The 19,549-nt window shown below is 36.9% G+C and overlaps 1 protein-coding gene across 7 annotated transcripts in view; it reads left to right on the top strand.

The window, feature by feature from the left end:
• Window positions 1-19,549, top strand: part of nwk (FCH and double SH3 domains nervous wreck) — a 45,370-nt gene extending 25,821 nt beyond the window's left edge. For 3 of the 7 annotated variants that reach the window (XM_074172145.1, XM_074172141.1, XM_074172146.1), the window contains 8 exons: window positions 90-498; window positions 2,368-2,598; window positions 4,690-4,840; window positions 7,144-7,316; window positions 8,760-9,114; window positions 10,835-11,287; window positions 11,350-11,384; window positions 16,004-19,549. In XM_074172145.1, coding sequence (XP_074028246.1) covers window positions 90-498; window positions 2,368-2,598; window positions 4,690-4,840; window positions 7,144-7,316; window positions 8,760-9,114; window positions 10,835-11,287; window positions 11,350-11,384; window positions 16,004-16,489 — 2,293 coding nt within the window. In that variant the 3' untranslated portion in view covers window positions 16,490-19,549. The remainder of the gene's footprint in view (window positions 1-89; window positions 499-2,367; window positions 2,599-4,689; window positions 4,841-7,143; window positions 7,317-8,759; window positions 9,115-10,834; window positions 11,288-11,349; window positions 11,385-16,003) is intronic. The other 4 variants (XM_074172143.1, XM_074172144.1, XM_074172142.1 and 1 more) reach the window with 3 other exon arrangements.

The raw sequence follows: 19,549 nt of genomic DNA, 5'->3' as shown, positions 1-19,549 counted from the left end.
AACGTCAGTAATGAACGAAACGATAATCTTAATAATTGAACAGTCACAAATAGTTTCATCATAAATTTCGTTATCTTACTTCCAAAAAGGTATTTCATCGTCGATCTGCAACTCTGCATGACAACAATGGAGAGCGGAGTCTATGACAAAGTAGCGGAATACCTTTCGCTGATGGGGAGAACGGAACTACTCACCTGCTCTGCGATGCAAAACTCCTTCGGCACCATCCGAGATCAGGCCAAACAATTGACGAGAGAGTACAATCTGCAGTGCTGTTATTTGTACTACCCGGTACTGAAGCAGCACATTCACTACGAATTCGAACCATGCGACCACGATCCCGTGAACCACGTGACCGCCGAACACGATTCCTCCGCTGCGACGTTGAGCAAAGAAGCACGCAGATGGGCCACCAAGATAGCGAGGGAAAACAATAACATAAGGGACAGCGTTAGGAAGTTACAGATTTACAACGCCCTTCGAGAGTCCGGACAAAAAGTAAGAATTTCGTTCATCTCAGATGAACGTAACGTAATAACATAACACTTCTTTTTTATTCTGAGCCTCCTGTCAGGTTTTCTGTTTCTCTATTTCTGTTTTAGTCTTTTTTTTTCTGGTCCTTTTTTCTCATGACAATTTGTTTTCCTTTGAAAGCTCTATTCAACTCTATTTGTTTCTACATTCACATTAGTTTCCTTGTAAGTTTGTTGGAAATAAAGTTGTTGTACAATATTTTCAACACTTTCATCTACTTCAATATTCATTATTTTAGTATTATTTATGTCACAATCGTTACAAATAATAGGTGTTGCGTATTAATTCACTCCCGCTTTGGGAACCCGAATATATAATACATTAAATTTTTTGGACAGACATAAGTTACTACACTTTTCTTCAACATTTCACTATCATCCGAATTGATCCTCTTAATGATCTGCGGGCGAAAGAATCTTATCTATGACGTTCTATGGAAGATATATATTTGGTGGGTCAGAGATCATAGCCACATAACGTCATTGTCCTGTGATGTCGACAATTGGAATAAGTGCAATCTTTTTCTCATGACAATTTGCTTTCCTTTGAAAGATCTCTTCAACTTCTATTTGTTGCTACATTCACATTCGTTTTCTTGCAAGTTTGTTGGAAATAAAGTTGTTGTACAATATTTCCCCACTTTCATCTACTTCAATATTCATTATTTTAGTATTATTTATGTCACAATCGTTACAAATAATGGGTGTTGCGTATTAATTGACTCCCGCTTTGGGAACCCGAATATATAATACATTAAATTTATTTGGACAAACATAACTTACTAGACTTTTCTTGAACACTTCACTATCATCCGAATTGATCCACTTAATGATCTTCCGGCGAAATAATCTTATCTTTGACGTTCTATGGAAGGTATACATTTGGTGGGTCAGAGACCATAGCCACATAACGTTTATGTCCTGTGATGTCGACAATTGGAACGTGTAACGTGTCTATTTCTTTTAAGTCCACGGAAAATATTGTAGTCTCGTGTATTTATTGCATTGCGTTACTTCTGTTTGCTAACAATTCAAGTTATACTTCGTAGTGAGATTTTCACTGCTGGACAGTTTACAAACTCGCAACACGCGTTTCGCTATACAATATCTTCCTTAAGCTTGAGGAAGTTATCTAAACACGTGGCGGTTTTGTAAACCATCCAGTGAAAATCTCCCAATACAGTTTTACTTGAATACGTTATGGATTTTCATCAAATATCGGTCAATACCATCACACATTCCAACAATCTTATTCCCTGTACTCGTTTGTAGTTATAGTTCCGATGCTGTTATAGTAGACTATGCAGCCTCACAAATCCGTACCAAGTGTTAATTCCATCTTCCAGGTACCAAACCTTTCCTAATAATTGTTTCTTTTTCGCCTGAAGTTTTGGAGCTCCTAGTCCTTCTGTCTTGGTCCTCTTGCTGAAAGATAGCTATGCTGATTTGGATGGGCTTATGTGTTACTGTAACTAATTTAAATAGAGACGATATTTATCCTCTTCACTGACGCCACAATGACCATACATACTATAATATAACTATGACTAAGACACAAACATTGGTGAAACTTGGGAAGCTTTTTGGATTTCTACTTTCCCATCTTCATTGGACAGCAATCAAAAATATTGTTATTGAATATTTTATCTGACGAACATAGAAGTATGATATAAAAAAGTTTTTGTACAAGTTCAATATGAACGTGTACCTTTAAAATGTCGTCCTGGAAATAATTTATTCAATACTTTTCGGAGGTATTCTCCAAATCTCACGAAAAATAACTACAAAATCCACATCAACGAACCATTGTTTTGAATTTGCTAAACCTTTGCAGGTAGATCCCAACGATCAGAATGGGCCGGATTTGGAAACGAAAATAGAAGAACTGAAACAAGCAATAAGAAGAGCCGAGACATCGAAAGCAAAAGCGGAAGCTCGAATAGAATGTCTTCGGGGTGGAGGTGTTAACGTAGATGAATGGCTCCAAGAAGCAGAGTCGCTCAACGTACAAGATATACAAAGATCCACCAGTTCTTTATCGGTGAGAACTGATGCTTCGGGGATGGTGAGAGTTGTGGATGTGTCATATGGTCGGTGATTGTCGTTTCTTGTGGGGTGGTGGAAGAGTTCCATTCTCATCTATACGTTTCTGCAATTTTCATCATTTTGTTGACAGAAGTTCGTATGGTCTTTTTATTTAAATTAGCTGGTACATTATATTATATATTTTTGAAGTTTCGGATGAATAAGATTATATGTATATTTTAGGAAACCATTTGAAATATACGTGCATATGGGAATGGTCCTCTATTCAGTCTGGTATATTCCGAATTATTATTTATGTCGTCTCAACCCAAACAGCATATTAATATGTTAGAATCAGATAATTAAGTTTCTTCATTCACGTGAATGCACGAACATATTATTTTAAATGCAGTCACTTTGGTTCATGTACCCAGAAGTGAATATAAAATTGGGTGAATCATAAAAAAATTGATCTATTATATTGATGTCAAATATGTCCACAATTTTTAATTGGCGCTCCGGGGCGACTTCATTGATTCCAGTGGCGCATTTACTTTTTCAGCTGCAGCAAAACCCGGAAAAACCTGCAGCACCACATCTTCTGAAGATCTTGATCTGCCAATGTCCTCTCTCTCATCAAACAAAATGTAGGGTGTCTCCAGAGGCTCCAATAGATTCAATACATTGCCAGAACACTTCGTGACACGACTATCGTCAAACTTAAATCAGTCCGTTTCGTCTTTGACCAAGGCGTAATAATGACCAAATTCAACGCCAGAACCACAGTGAACAATAACTGCATGAATAGTATAATAGTGATCTGCTAGATTGAAATGTTCCTCTATTTCTAACCTTCGAAAGAGTTTCTTGCTTCCGTCAGAGGTTGACTCTTGTTTGAAGATCATCAGCGTTATTATTAGATTGACTGGTGCCTCAGCTATACTTGTTTCGTTATAACAGTCAGTTAGTTTGGTGCATGTTTGACAATACAGTCGATCATTACCTGTAAAAAATTCCACTTTCAGATGATTCAACAATAAACTTTGCACGGACTGGATATTAGTCATATTAGGAAACGCTAGATGAAGTTCCAGAAATTCACATAAGTTTTCACTACCTCTTGAACATTTACTGCAAAGTAAACAAGTGAGGATTTTTCCACGAGACGAGATGGACTGTACGGAATCATTCAATCCAGAGCGGTCATGAGTATTGATTTTGGTATTGTTTTGCTCACGAAGAGTATTCAACAAGAACCCCAAGAATTCGGAACAATCCTCTTGTTGTCCTAATGAGTATCTAGTGGACTCCAAAGACTCCAGGAAATCGGTTGGAGGGAAAGATGATACATTCTTACGAAACTGCAGTTGCATGAACAGGTGTTTGAGTTTGATGAATGAGTAGGGAACATTCCCGTTCTCGTTCATCATTAAAACCTCGTTCTTGAAATTCTTCGTCATGAACTACACTTGTTTCTTAAATTATCCAATCCAATTTTCTTCTCTAGATTTTCAGGACAACTCTCTACTGATTCGTAAGGAAGAACATGTTTCACATAATCTCCATAAGAACCATTTCTCAAGCTGCGATCGATCCTTCCAACTGGACCAAACCAGCTGGAAACTATTACAGCAGATTCTTGTTGAGGTCTTGAAGAGGACCGATCATGTTCCATGACAACGACCATTCGCACGTTTCATGAATTACCGTCCGAAAATTGAACGAATTGAGATCTTCTTCCCAGACCTCTCGCCAACCGACTACCATATTTTCAAGCACTTCGCTAACTTACTCACCGGTAGAACCTTCGCCAATCAGGACCACGCAAAAATGGCCTTCGTCGATTTTATCGAATCTCGAGCTGAAGGAATTAATTGACTTGTGTTACGTTGGCAAAAGTGCTGAGATATTAGTTTGAATTAGACTTTTGAAACAACCTAATAGTATTCAGTTTAGAAAATCAGTACACGTGTTTCACTATACAATAGTTCTTTCAGACGTGTCCATACTGAACATGTGTGTAAATTAATGTTCCTGGAGAAACTGTTTCGAAGTAATATAAACTTGATAGAATTTTTGTAAACTAGAAATAAAACTGAGGCTGGTGACTGATTGAAATGTTTTTCTCTAGGATCATCCCAGTTCCGATTCTTTCTACGATAGTGATTTTGCCGATGGAGATGTTACAGTTCCTGTAGAAACCACACCGGACATTAAAGAAGATGAAAGGAGGGAAAGCCAGTCTGATAACTATGAAAGCTGTGAGGTCGACGGTGAGTGGGGTAGGCCACGAAATCATTCTATGCAGTTTACATCGCCTAAGCTTGGGCTGGCAGTGATGCCTGATTTTTTCCCAGTACTCTGTATATAATGGTTATCAACATTTTTAAAAAACACGTATCATCTTGAGACTTTCAAAACACACATTAACTGAAAAATTATCTCCTGTTACGAAGTGTTATTACCAATATTTCATATATATCTTTAAGTGAATTCGTTAAACTTTTTAATGTTTTTTTATAGAGGTAATTTTTCCCCAGTATAAATATTGTGTGTCTTGAGAAAACGGATTGTTATGAAAAATTATTAAAGAATCTTTACTTTCCCCTTAGGGAACTCCGGCATAAAAAATGTCCAAGCCAATTTTATTCTCATTTTTCGCTGAATTGGACAAGTATATGTGTTAGTTTAGACTCAAAGTAAGTGAATTTAGTCGATTCCTCACTAAAACACCAATGTGGCTCACATTGAATAAAATTCCACCAAGTTAGTACAGCTTTTGTACGAGAGAGTTCATTTGGTGAATGATCTTTCAGGTCCTATGGCAAGAATGAAACTCTGTCAAAACCACAAAGTATGTAGGTACTCTGCTGATGATTATTCAGATGATAGTAACAAAGCAGTAGACCTGTTTGGCAAACCAGGGGTTTGCAAGTCATTTCTCTTCTCGTTCACCAAGCAGGGTGTCGTCTTATTGGAACTTTGTGCCTTTATTTTTCCAGGTAGCCCCTTTTCTTTCAGTCACTGGTAGTTTCTCTTCGTTCTATTGTCTCCGGACAAACCCGTCGTTTGACGATTTGTTCAAGTAGCAAAGATCACTTCATTTGATCCATTCCTCTACGTCTCGGCGACAGTTGATTCAGCAATACCTTTGTCGTGCCAGGATCCTGTTGTTGCAGAAGTGTCCTCCTGCTTGACTCCACGAGTTGCTTCGGCAGATCTCTAACGTGAACGTAAGCGCGGTAAGCCTTGGCAATTCTACTTCGATACTCGAGACTCTCTGTCAATCAGATCGACCTTCTTCGTTGTGCCAACATCGAAACAGCTTCAGTTCCTCATCTTTATTATGACTTTCTCTTATCTCTTTGTCCACGAGTGTGGTTCTTCTGAATCCGATCTTTAGTTATGACACGTAACCTACTTTTTTCGTAACTTGAATCCGTTTTGAACCCAATCAAGCTTGAGATGCATACTTTTTTCTATTAATTTGTCATTGAGAGCTTGGTCTTCTCTCTGGTGTCGGTAGACAACCTACGCCTTCTTTCGTGCCTTGGCAACCTTTCGTCTATTATCGAATCAATGACGTTTCTTCTACTTCACTTTGATCTAGGAGCTGCCTGCTCCCAATCTTCATTTGATGGATCCATTCTTGTGAGACGTTGAAACCGTGGCCGTTTCCATAAATCCAGGTGCCATAGTTGGATAACCGTGGCACCTGCAGCAAGGCCGTTGCCTGTAGAATCGATTTTTCTCTTACGACTCGCTAAATTTAGGGATGGTTTGTGAGAGCTTCTAGACTTTTTCCTTCAACGTTACTTCCTCTGATAAGGTTACCTTTTTCCAGTAGTTTTTCATTGTTTGGGAAGCAACTTCAAACTCTAGGTGCAACTATCACTGTATCGTTAGGTACCCACCTAACGTCAAGATTTGCCGCTTCTTTGTATTCTTCAACTTGTCAATGAAGGGTTGTACCCAGTTTTTTGGTGCTTGAATCTACCCTAATTACATTAGAAGTTCGTTGCTGCCCCACACTCCTGCTAGGTTTCCTGGAGGTGTTGGCAGAGGCTCCCGTGGTATTAGAACTAGGGCCATGGACCGTTTCTAGCCGTTGGTTAGGCCGCAACCTCTAGTTGTTTACGGTACATGGTCCACGATGATAGACCATCTGATGAAGGTCTTGTTACTGTTGGTAAGGTTGCCCTCTTGTCCTAATTGAAGCCAGTGCACTCTGTCCAAGTGGAACTATCTTTTTTTCATTTCTTCCATAAGTCTTTTGCTGATTTTCGGTTTTGTTTCCTATGATTTCTTTCTCAAAGATTCGTTGAAATTCACTAACTCTTGTGAAAGGTTACTTTTGTATCTCTCTGTTTTGCCAATGTATCTTTTTCTAACTTCCACTCTATTTCTTGTTTTCATTTCTAATTATTCACGTTATAGTAGACGAAACGATTGAAATTGATCAACTTGCTAACAAATTCCAGTTAATCAAACAAGACTCAACTAATATATTCATTTGGCTTCTTCGGATAATATACTCTGAACTGATAAAAATGTCGAACACCTTTATTTTGTATGTCTCATGCAGCCGTACTGGAGCAGGAAAGACAGAGAATTGAACAACTAACCGCAGAATGGGATGACCCTACACAGGTAGACTGGGGAACAGAAGACTCATTACAAGAATCTGAAGGTCTAATTCAACCAGAAACTACTTCTTCAGTACCTCTACTGAAGTGCACTGCCTTGTACTCCTACACGGTATGTATTTGAATTTATTCATTGGAGTGTATTAAATGTACCAATTATATTCGTTATCTCGAAAGAGAAGAATCAGAGAAAAAGAAGAGTTCGTAGGCTACCACACAGAAGGCGGTACTTATTATATCCACACGCGTCAAAAGACAATTGCCCATTTTGAGTGAAGCAACTTTTGTTAGCTTGAAGAAAACGGATAAAAAGGAATTTCTTGTGTTGATAAAGAATAAAGCTGAGGCTTTTCTCTGGATGGAGCGCATTCGAAACTTCCAATTTTTCATGACTCAGGCGCATAAATCAGGCTTAGTTTGACTGATGGCAGGGGTTATGTTGGCTTTGAGAACCGCTGTGGTTTGTGGCTTATTCGCATACATCTGCGATTCAAGAAAACCCCGCAAGAAAAAGTCTAACGGGGTCAAATCCCACGATCTCGGTGGCCAGTTCACATCACCTCCACATGAGATGACCATGTCCTCAAATCGATCGAGCAGAATATCCAATGTGGCACGTAGCACCGTCCTGTTGAAACCTCATGTCGTTGGTATCCAGATCATCGAATTCAGGACAAAAGAAGTTGTTGATCATCGACCTATAGTGCTCGCCGTTGACAGCGATGACCTGACCAATGTCGTTCTCAAAGAAATATAGACCAATGACGCCGCCAGTCCAAAATCCACAGCAAATAGTGACTTTCGCGGGATGCATTGGACGCTCTTGGATCTCATGTGGATTGGTATCGTCCCAAATTCGTCTATTTTGTTTGTTCACGTACTCATTCATCCAGAAATAGGCCTCACCGCTGAAGATGATTTTTCGATGAAGATTAGGGTCAGTTGCCAACTGCTCCAGGGCTCATTCAGCGAACACACCTCGTCTATGGTCGTTTACTTTCAGTTCCTGGGTCAGTTGAATTTTGTACGGACGCAGGCCCAAGTCACGACCCAAAATTCGCCACGTTATGGTCTGCGAAAGCCCGAGTTATTGTGAGCGGTATGGAATTGACTGCCTCGGATTTTCCTGCACACTCTCAGTGGCGATGTTTTCGGCAGATCTTGCGTTTCATCGACGTGTACGGGTGTTGGTCGATGGTTTACTGCACCAGTGGACTCAAGTTTATCCATCACATTGCGAATAGTCCTTTCCGTTATTAATTGTCAAAGTTCCTTCTGGAAGACCCTATATTATTTGAATCAGAGAAAGCAAGGTGGATTTCGAGCCGCCATAGGTCTCATCAACGATACTAGGCTGAGCCCACAAAGGTATTCGGAGAACACACTTCTATGTGAGATTTCCAATTGACAGTTTACAAATCGCGACACGATATACGATAGCACAATTTTGTTTCAATTCAACTGACTCACAGTATCATATTTTACCTTGCTAGCCTTATACTAAAGCAACTATTTGTGCATTGTTAGGTAATGAAAATTTCAAATTTCTCAATAGGCCCAAAATCCTGACGAACTAACAATCGTAGAGAACGAACAATTGGAAGTTGTTGGAGAAGGTGACGGTGACGGTTGGTTGAGAGCACGAAATTACAAAGGGGAAGAAGGATACGTCCCACAGAACTATCTCGATGTTGAACGAGAACAAACGTCAGTCACTACTCCTGGACTCGTTACGCAAATATCATTTTCTTCCGTCGATTACACGATAGATAATGAAGAAGAAAGTTTGCAACAACAAACAGAAACTACCCAATCTCCAGAGCAAGTTTCTGTTATTTCCATACCACAGAAGACACCAGAAGGTTCCACGCCTTCGTACTGCATAGCCCTGTACGACTACGAAGGAGAAGGTAGGAATTTTTTCATTAAATAAAATCTGTGACAATCTTGTTGAAGAAGTAAACACAAGAGTAGAAAAATTTTAGATCAGAAATAGGTATGTCCTTTCCGCGCAAGTTTATTGAATTCAGTCTTGCATCACTACAACATAACATACGGAATAAGTTTGCAAAGACCTGCTAATGGTGTATTTGTTATTATGGTGATTATTTTTGTGATGCCAACTTAGTTGGTGAAAGGCACGTCGAGATGAGTGTTGCAGTTCTGTTGTTTTTGTTGTTTTTTATTCCAATAATGGTCCTTACTTCATCAGGATAGACTCTCCTGATCAAACTGCCATACAAACAGTTTACACAGTCAACTAGATTTATTCGGAATTGATCTAATACTTTTATACGAAACATTTTTTGATAACTCCACGGGTACATCTCAAACTGTAATGGAGGCTCCATTAAACACAACACCGTATCATTGGAAAATATTCGTATACTCAGTATGTCTCTATATTCATTAACTTGCGAGTTCTGTCCAAAAAATAACGAAAAAAATTACGAACAAGCAATTACGAGTGAGCAGGTGCTTTATCGTGATGTTTTTCACCATACTGGATGTTTTCTCCGTATTGCTTCTCGTAAGCGACACATAGCTTCAAGACAATACTTCTTATTGACCAGACGACCATAGTAAAAATCAACCAGTAATCCACTCCCACTACTTTCATTCATAAATTCACAAAGTTCTCGGTGACTTCGAAACGAAGTGCAGAGTCAATTTCGTTCTTTTGCCATAGGCTTGCGCTCACATAAAAACGAAATTTAAGGATATTATAGAAGATTTTGTGGTAACTTACTTATAACCAACTATAAAAACTAAAAACAATAACAACAGAGAATAAACTAAACACAATATCAATTTCCGACCGTTTATTATAACTAATCCGATGCCTGTGGTACCGTCGAATCCTTCGATACTACAGCACTGAACGCGTTGGATGAGAATCTCATCCTAAGAGCGGTTGAAGGTCTACGGCTCTCCTAGGTTCTTCCTTTGGGACGATTGGACTTTGGTTTCGATGTCATACCCATGATTCGTCACCAGTTGTGACTCTTTTAAGCTGATCGGTATCGCCATTGACGTCATTCAACAATTCCTGAACGAGGCTCATGAGATGGTTTCTTTGGTCAAAATTCAGCAATTTTGGAAGTAACATTGCTGCCACGGGCTTCATACCCAAAATTTCCGAAAAAATTGCATGGCAATAGCCAGCCGATATGCCAACAACCTCAGCAAATGATCTTATTCGATCCTCCACAACAATTTTCTTCACTTTCTCAACATTTTCTTTGGTTGTTGATGTGCTGGGGCGTCTTGGGCGAGCGTCGTTATTCACATCTTTTTAACCTTCTGTGAAATGCTTGTTACTACTTGTAAACATTTTTCTGACTCAGTGTACAATCTCCGTATGTCACTCTCAACTTTTCAAGGGGTTCTGAACAGAAAACCACTAACTTTTAAGCCTCTCACCAACGAACTAAACATGCCAAACAGCTGAAGCTGAAACTGTGAAATTATGTTTGAGACAAGTATACCAACATAAAAAAATATCTCATCAAATGTACGTAGCCCGCGAAATTTGAACATTTCCATTTTTCTTAACAGACAACCATTCGGCTCTATAGTTTCCCATTTACTTTCGTCATTATGAGATCACCAATAGGAGTCTTGTTGTAGGTCAAGAAGAACTAACATTCGAAGAAGGTCAAATAATAAGAATTTTGAGCAAGTGCGCGCACAGCATAGACGACGGTTGGTGGCAAGGCGAGCTGGAAGGACACATAGGAAACTTCCCTTCTTTGGTCGTGGAGGAATGTGACGAGTTTGGAGAACCTTTGACGAACGAATGGGACGTAACCCCTCCGCCCTCTGCCCCACCCGTTTTCACACCGCCCGATGCTCCCTTCCATCTGGTAGACGAGCAAGCATCAGACACCAACGGATTAGTGTCGTCTCCGCCGCAACAGCCGCCTCCGGAACCCCCTGCGGAAGAAGGGGATACTTCCAAGTCTGACGAAACTGCACCACGAATAATCGAAGAACCGCCTTCACCAGGCTTCGCGATATCGCTGACCAGGGACCAACAACACCACTACGGAAGTCAATTCAGTGAAAATTCGTCCGTACCGGGTGAGTTACGATTTGTACATTCTTCTTCTTTAAACTAACTTTTATTTTCTTGCTGCTTCTAGAGATCGACGTGCCGAGCGTTGAAATTGTTGATGAGGTATGCTTATTGCTCAAATTTCATATTCATTCTGTTTCATATAGGCTTGTCTGTATTTTCCTATTGCACACATTATTTTTCTGACACTGAAATAATTACAAATTCAAAAGGGTAGCCTGGGCTGAAAAATCCCGGCCCTAAGAAAGAAAACTCTTTTTTTTTGTTCAAAATTGGCTTTATTCATCAAAGTAAACTCCATCAAGAGCCACACAATCATTTGCGCCGCTTTTAACATTTCAATGCCACTTTTGCAGAATAATTTATCTTTTGCCTTGTAGTGGAACTTTAAAATGGTTTTTGAGACTAGTAAATTTCCCTCCCAATGGAAACATGTTAGAGTTAAGCCATTGGCAAAATGTAACGATCCCTCAGAGTTCTCTGATATTAGACCTATATGTATTATTCCTGCCATCTCAAAATACCTTCGAAATGATCATTAAAGAACAGATTACAGATTACGTTAAACGAAAAAATCTTATTACCCCCGTTCAGTCTGGATTTCGCCCTCTATATAGCACTACTACGGTTCTGTGTCTCGTCACAGACGACATATTCAAATCAATTGATAAAGGAAATTTCACATGTCTCTAAATGCTTGATTACAGTGAAGCATTCGATACCTTGGATCCTTCTTTATTGTCCATAAAACTTAAGTGCTTTGGTTTCATCCATAATGCAGTGTCATTTATGAATAGCTATCTCTCCGAAAATACCCAACCAACTCACCTTGATGGTAACCAATCAACAATATTAAAAAATTTGGTGTACCGCAAGGTTCAGTCTTGAGACCGCTCCTTTTTTCAATTTATACTAGTGACTTTCATGAATTTTGTTAGTTTTGGTAAAACACATCACTACGCCGATGATACTCAATTGTATAGTTCATTCAGCTTCAAAGATATTACACTCGCTAATGAAAATATTAACAGAAACCTTGAAACTCTATACGATGTATCCTGTGCACATAATCTTACTATCAATCCAAAGAAATCCCAAAATAAAAAAAAAACATTGTGTGTGAGTCATTGTCGATCCGTGTCAACAATAACATAATTCCTTTTGTGAATGAATGTAAAAGTCTGGGCTTGTGGTTAGATACAGACTTGAGATTCAGAAAGCATTAAGTCATTTGTGTAAAACGTCATTCAATGTATTGAGACAACTTTATCCAAGTAGACACCTTTTATCAAAAAGTCTGAAGTTGAATCTCTGTGAAACACTCATTTTTTCAAGATTAGCTTACTGCGATTGTATCTACGGACCCGCCTCACAACAATTAGATGTAATGCGACTCCAGCGTATACAAAATAGTTGTGTCACATTTTCCTACGGTTTCCGAAAGTATGATCACATAAGTCCGTCTTTTCGAGATTCTGGTTGGCTTTCACTCAAATATCTAAGAGCGATCCATTTGCTTAGTTTCACGCATAGAATTCTTGTTTCGGGATATCCGCCTTACTTACGTGAAAGACTGGTTGCATTATCACAGTGGCACTTCTCGTAATAAGCATACTTTGCTCATTCCCAGTCATTCCACAGCAATGTATACTCGAAGTTTCTCCTACAATGCGACAAAGTTGTATAACACCATCCCCACAGCGATATAAAGCCAACACGTTCTTTTGATATCTTTACAATGTCAGCTAGCTCATGCAACTTCACTTTTCGATCATTCGAAACGATTTTGTGGATTTTTTTATGTTTTCTGACGTTGCTACCTCATTTGGACGTCCACTGCGTTATGCATTATCGGTGCCTCTACGACCACATTTGAAGTCAGTCAGAAGCTTGAATAACAAAAGTAGTGTCACTCTCAACACAATAACTCACAAACTCATTAGTAGAATAGCATGAAATGTCAACAGCTTTCTTTTGAAGGTTAGCACTAAATGAAAAACGGAGAAAGCAATAAGACTAGCGCCATCTATGTGTTAGACCCAAGTGTGAATAGTAGTGAATATCAAGATCAAGAACCGACTATTTTTATATGGTTCGTTCTGGTTCTCAGTTAGTACTCTTTCGAATCGTCCGAAATCAGTGAGTCAGTTGTGGACTGAATAGGTTAACGCGACAAAATGTTCAGTGTTCAGTTGGGTGCCTGTTTTCTGACTGTTGGGAACAGTCCGGGCGAACTACCAGAACAAGCCTATAATAATATCGTGAGGTACAAAGAAGCAGGAGAATTCCCTATTGTAATAATTTGTGCATAAGCAGGTCATTCTATATTATTAATTTTTCCATTCTCTTAAAATTCTCGATATGTTTTTGGAGGCGTCGCACATAAACGGCATAAAATTGATGAAAATAAAAAAGATCCAAAAATTATGTGGAAATGTCTAAAACAACTAGTCAAACCACTAGAATCACATAATATAAAGAGAATTATGTTTGAAAATAGTAATGGTAAAAAAATATGTCATAATCCAATAGAGATTGCCCATAATTTCAATGAATATTTTGTAAACAGTGTAATTGAGATACAAAATAGTATATATTGTGATGAGATATGGACACTGAATAACTATGAACCCATAAAAAGTAGGTTGAGTCAATTAAAAAAAATAAACATGATAACTTTACATAAGATAATTTTTTCTCTTGATAAAGTGATTAAAAGTGAAATTATAAATAGTAAATTCTTAAAAGAAACTTTCGATGTGTCTGGGCATATAATATTGAACTTTACAAATACTTCCTTGTACACGGGACTGTTTCCAAACCAGTACAAAGTTAGTACAGTGACTCCAATTCCGAAAATAAATAATACAAGTGATGCAAGTAATTTTCGTCTAATAAACAGTCTTCCAACGCTTGAAAAAGTACTGGAACTGACAGGATATGAACAACTAGTTACTTAGTTTAATGAAAATAATTTATTTATCGAAAATCAGTCTGGTTTTCGTAAGAATCACTCATGCGAAACAGCATTACAACTAACAGTCACAGAGTGGAAAAAAGTATTGATAAGAAAGAATATATTGTTGCTATATTTCTAGATTTCAAGCGTGCCTTTGAAACAATCAATAGGAAAACTGTAATCAATAAACTGAAGTATTATGGTGTAACTGGAAAAGCTTTAAACTGGTTAGATAGTTATCTTGAGCAAAGAAGTCAAAGGACTAAAATTTGTGATGTAATGTCAGATCAAATTATAAATGACATAGGTGTACTACAAGGTAGTGTTTTGGGACCACTGCTATTCATTATTTATATAAATTATATCAACTATGTACCTGGTTCACATCATATTAATTTATTTGCTGATGATACCCTTGTATAAACGGAAAACTGTGATTTAAAAGAAGCTGTACAAAATATCAATATTTCTTTAAAGAACATTGAATTATATCTACAAGTGAATAAACTCAAATTGAATATCAATAAATATAAGGCAATGATTGTTACAACAAATTCGAATCAAAGAAAGGTTGATACTAACGACGTTAATATCAGCCAATCAACTCACAATTGTAAATGAAATTAAGTACCTAGGATTCATTAAAGACCATCAATTAAATTTGAATAAGCATGCCGAATATACCATTAGAAAGATATGTGAGAAAATGTATTTTTTCTCTAGAATTTCAAAATCTTTATTAACCTTTGCTAGACTAACATGTTACAACTGCATAATAAGGCCACACTTTGACTACTGTGCCACACTGATGTATCTATTCAACCAATATCAAATGGGACAGTTACAGAAACTACAAAATCGAGGTATGAGAATCATTTTGAGATGCAACCAGTATAACCCTATTGAATCTATGTTGAATACTCTACAGTGGCAGCCGGTACATAAGAGACTGTATTATTTGAGCATGATTTTTATTTTCAAAATTTCGAGTGGGATACAACCAGCCTATCTTAGCAAATATTTAGTTCGAAATAGTGACATTCATTCATATAATACAAGAACATGTAATACATTTTATAGATCCCGAACAAACTATTAGAGTGGAATGAATTCATTGTTCTTTTAAGGTCTAGATAGTTTCAATAAGTTACCTGATGAAATAAAACATGTGAATTCCTTAAAAGTATTCAAAAAGTTGTTATTAAAATATATCAAATTGTAATACATGACGCACTGTAAAATTATATACGTATATAAATTATTCATATATGCATAACTATATATTGTATATTAGGATTCCTAAAATAAAGTCTACTACTACTAAATTATATCTTTCTTGAATGATTTTAAAGTATGTCAATGACAATGGGAATACTGCAATAATAAAATTGACAGAAAATCGCTTCACAACATCATATAGTAAACTGAAGAGCCAAAAAAATTTGGAAAATAATGAACACTATCAATATAAAGAGTACATCTATATTGATCAGTATATTCCACAACACGGTAGAATAAATATTTATTGAGATATGGAGCTATAGAAACACGATATTTCTTTGCTTGTCTGACAAATTGACAAGTTCTCGTGGAAAAATGTTCTCAACTATTTGAATGTAAAATGCTAATACCTTTTGATTGCATAATTCTGACAGAGAAAAAAATATAATGATTTACATATTATAATAAGGAAAAAATAACATATTGTGTTATGTTATTATAAATAGAACTATGTATAACTGAAACTTGCTTCTATTTGTAGGATGGAAAAGAGGTAGACCAAAATGAGGAAGCCTCTACAGACGTTTACGATGGTTTATGCGCAGCATCCATTGTCATCACTGCAGCTACACCAATGATTGAAGAGGCTGAACACCCATTTCCCCCTCCTGAAGAATCCGCCGTGAATCACAGAGAAAATGCTGAAGATAACCTGGCAGACGATGAGTCAGAAATAGAACGTCATAAAGATATATCTGAAATGGAAGACACCAGAGTGGATCCAATAGAAGATTTGGAAGAACCTATAGAAGACCATCATGTAGACACTCCATTTGTGGTGAGCAGCAGTACAGGCAGCGATGGTGAGACAACAGGTCCCAGCACTGCAGAGAATTCTGTGAGTCAAGCCCCTCCACCCTTAGATAGTGAACCGAAACAAGTAGTAGGAGGTCGGGCTAGTATTCCAGACGAACTGGAACCGCATCAATTAGCTCGTCTTCAAGATTTGAAGGAATCCAACGCCTAGACAACTATTTTATGTTTATTACGGTTTCTGAAAGTTTATCACTCCATTCCAGGAAGTCATAGATTATGTATGCTTCATATATTAAACGCAAATCGGGAATGATCTAAAATATTGGATTTAGACATGATGAATCGCGCGAATATTATTTGTACCTTGTTTGTGAAATATTTGATGATGTTTTCTAATTTAGAGTTGTGGAACGTCTTTAGAGTCTTTCGTTTTCCCAACCGAAATGAACTGATGGCAAGCCTCTAAATTGTTCTAGAAGAAAATGTACTTGTTTCAAATCCATGACGTATTATTCTCATGACAAGTTTGAACGAACAAAGCTTCTTTGAAAATATTCTAGAATTATGAAGTTCTGCACTTGAAATCTTATGAATTAGACAACTGAGTATTTTGTACCCGCTCTACATGATTATTAAAATGTCAACTATGAAGAGTAAAGTAAGATTTAACGACTGATTATTTATACTCGTTAAAGAATCAGCTTGCTGTATTAAGCATATTTTATACCGATTGGATACATTTTCAGCAATTTAGATGTTTTTGTCTCGACCTCTCAGATGTTTGAAAATCTATAACCGTTAGTTGGCATCACCTTCACTGAAAAAATAACGGAATTAATAGGTGTATGTAGTTGATTCTACATAGAGGTAGAGTATGATTGATTATAGACTGATGGTAGATGCAATAATCAATAACATCCTATTCATGCAGTGTGTAAAAGAAATGGAGTGAGGCTACTCATCCTGCGAGAAAATCTGTAGTATTTTTTAATTCATGAAGATTTTTAGTAACGGTTTTATTTGTCATAAAAGCACTAGTGTTGATGGAAACATCAGGTTTGAATGATTTAAAGTAACGATCAAACACATCAACGTTTCAAAAGGAATGCATTTATGAGGTTATATTTCATTCACAAAGTACTACCACTACTACTACATGAAATATTTGGTTTCTATAACGAAAAAAGTGTTCAGTTCTTGAAAAATACCACAAATTTTTTCTCCTACCCACTGCATCTTTAATGCATTTGCAGTATTACTTTCAATTTTTTATTAAACCTTGTGTAGAAATGTTGATACTTAAGTTTGATATTATGTGTGAATTTTTCCTAGGTACATCCTGTATATTTTTGTCTCTCGTATGTAGCAATAAGTCAGTTTCCATTTGTAAATATATGTTCATGCAAATAAGTTTAAGTATGCGCGAATATTAAGTCAAATATGGTTTCATTTGCGTCAGCTGGTGGATATATATGATTGGAAGTGGAAATTGTGTTTTGATTTCATAAGAATCACTTTCTGGGACCATTGAAAACTGATAAAGTTATTCATGTCATGAGTCAGGTCTTTAGAAACCCATGGACACGATATAACATCTGCAAAAATTTTGTGAGTCAAGAAGTAAGCATTTCTAAATCAAATTTTTTTAAAACACCACTTTATTTCGTTGTTTTCAAATATGAATTCAAAATTGAATACAGTTTTGTGCATTTATTTTTGTAGATACAAAGAAAAATATTGCAGTTCATTTTTTGATAAAAGTAAATATAATTTGTACAGGGTGTATCCAAAATGATGTAATTAGTTTGGGGCGGCGATTTGTCATATTTTATGAAAAAAAAAATCATATGAACGTGTGTTATAACTTACTTCATTTCAGAGTAACGGGGTGTCAGTTTCACTAAAAATATTGTTCTTTCATGAATATCTCAATAGTATATTGTGTAACAAGTGCGTGAAATCGACTTTTTTACACAAGCGTGGAATTGTGGAATTTGCGACACGAGCCCTCAGGCAAGTGTCGCAAACAACGCGAGTGTAAAAAAGTCTTCACGCACATGTTGCACACTTTAGTTTTTCTACGACCATACAGAGAAAATTAAGCACCATTAGTTTAAAGAGCTTTATTGAATTTCAGAATAATTAGTGAGTACCTATATTATAAAATTAACAATTAATTCTTATACTGAGATTATTATTTTTGGTTTTCATTCAGATGTGGAACAATAATGATTATTAATAGTAATATTGGAACCTGTGACCATTCCAAAACTTACACCTGCAGCATTTGATTTTTCTATTAGTGTGTTTCTTGACTTGGAAGTTGAGATGATAGAAGTAGTGGCGATAGGGGCTGAGGAAATTTGATTTTGAGACGATAAAATTTTATTTGCCACATCAATTTTCTGAGTAATTGAGTTTTCTATATAATGCTCTGCCACTGCAGAGGATTTCCAACCTCCATGTTTTTTTAAGGCAAGCAAATCGCCTCCAGTATATGGGTATATTTCACGCCCTAGGGCGTAAAAATAATTTCACGCACAAGGGCGTGAAATTACATTTTACGATTCGTGAACGGTGTGTGAAAGTACTATTTCACGTACGGGAGTAGAAAAAAGTATTTTCGCCGATTTTAATGAAACAACAAAACAACGAAAAGTATTACCTTTTCCTAGTTTTCTACTGAAAATAATTGTCAGTTATTAATGAAAAAACAATATTTTTAGTCAGACTTTCAACACACTGTTACTCGAAGTCGAAGCAAGTTATGACAAACGTTCATATGAACTTTTTTCCATAAAATATGACAAGTAATCACCACCTGAAATCTGTTCTGTTTTTCCGTTAACCAGCTGTCGTACCCCTACGAACGACAACCCTCATAAATCAAAACTTGTGCGAGCTAAGGATTAACGAGGTCTTACCTTTTAAGGTGTGATACCTTAAACGACATCATTTAAGATACACCCTGTATATAGAAAACATTTCATTGCATTACATCAATAAGTTGTATAGTTGAAAAAACAATCAATTTTCAATGGTCTAGAATTCAACATGTACAAATTAAAAGACTACAGGCTGTATTATGCGATTGTATTGAATTCCCCGTCTTCTTTCAGCGGTGCCTTCTTATTATTATAAACTTCAATCTCTCACCTGTAGATATGTGATTACGTTAACCCATACAAATCTTGAATTTAAATCTCAATAAATCACCCGTTCTATGTAACATCAAATATGTGAAATAAATGATTTATGTAGCTCAAAATAA

Source organism: Leptinotarsa decemlineata, unplaced genomic scaffold (genome assembly GCF_025532065.1).
Source record: "Leptinotarsa decemlineata unplaced genomic scaffold, Ldec_3_MD MMD2_tig00000035_RagTag_RagTag, whole genome shotgun sequence".
Classification (NCBI taxonomy): domain Eukaryota; kingdom Metazoa; phylum Arthropoda; class Insecta; order Coleoptera; family Chrysomelidae; genus Leptinotarsa; species Leptinotarsa decemlineata.
The sequence above is the reverse complement of the archived record's forward strand: the minus strand, read 5'-3'. Positions and strand labels throughout refer to the sequence as shown.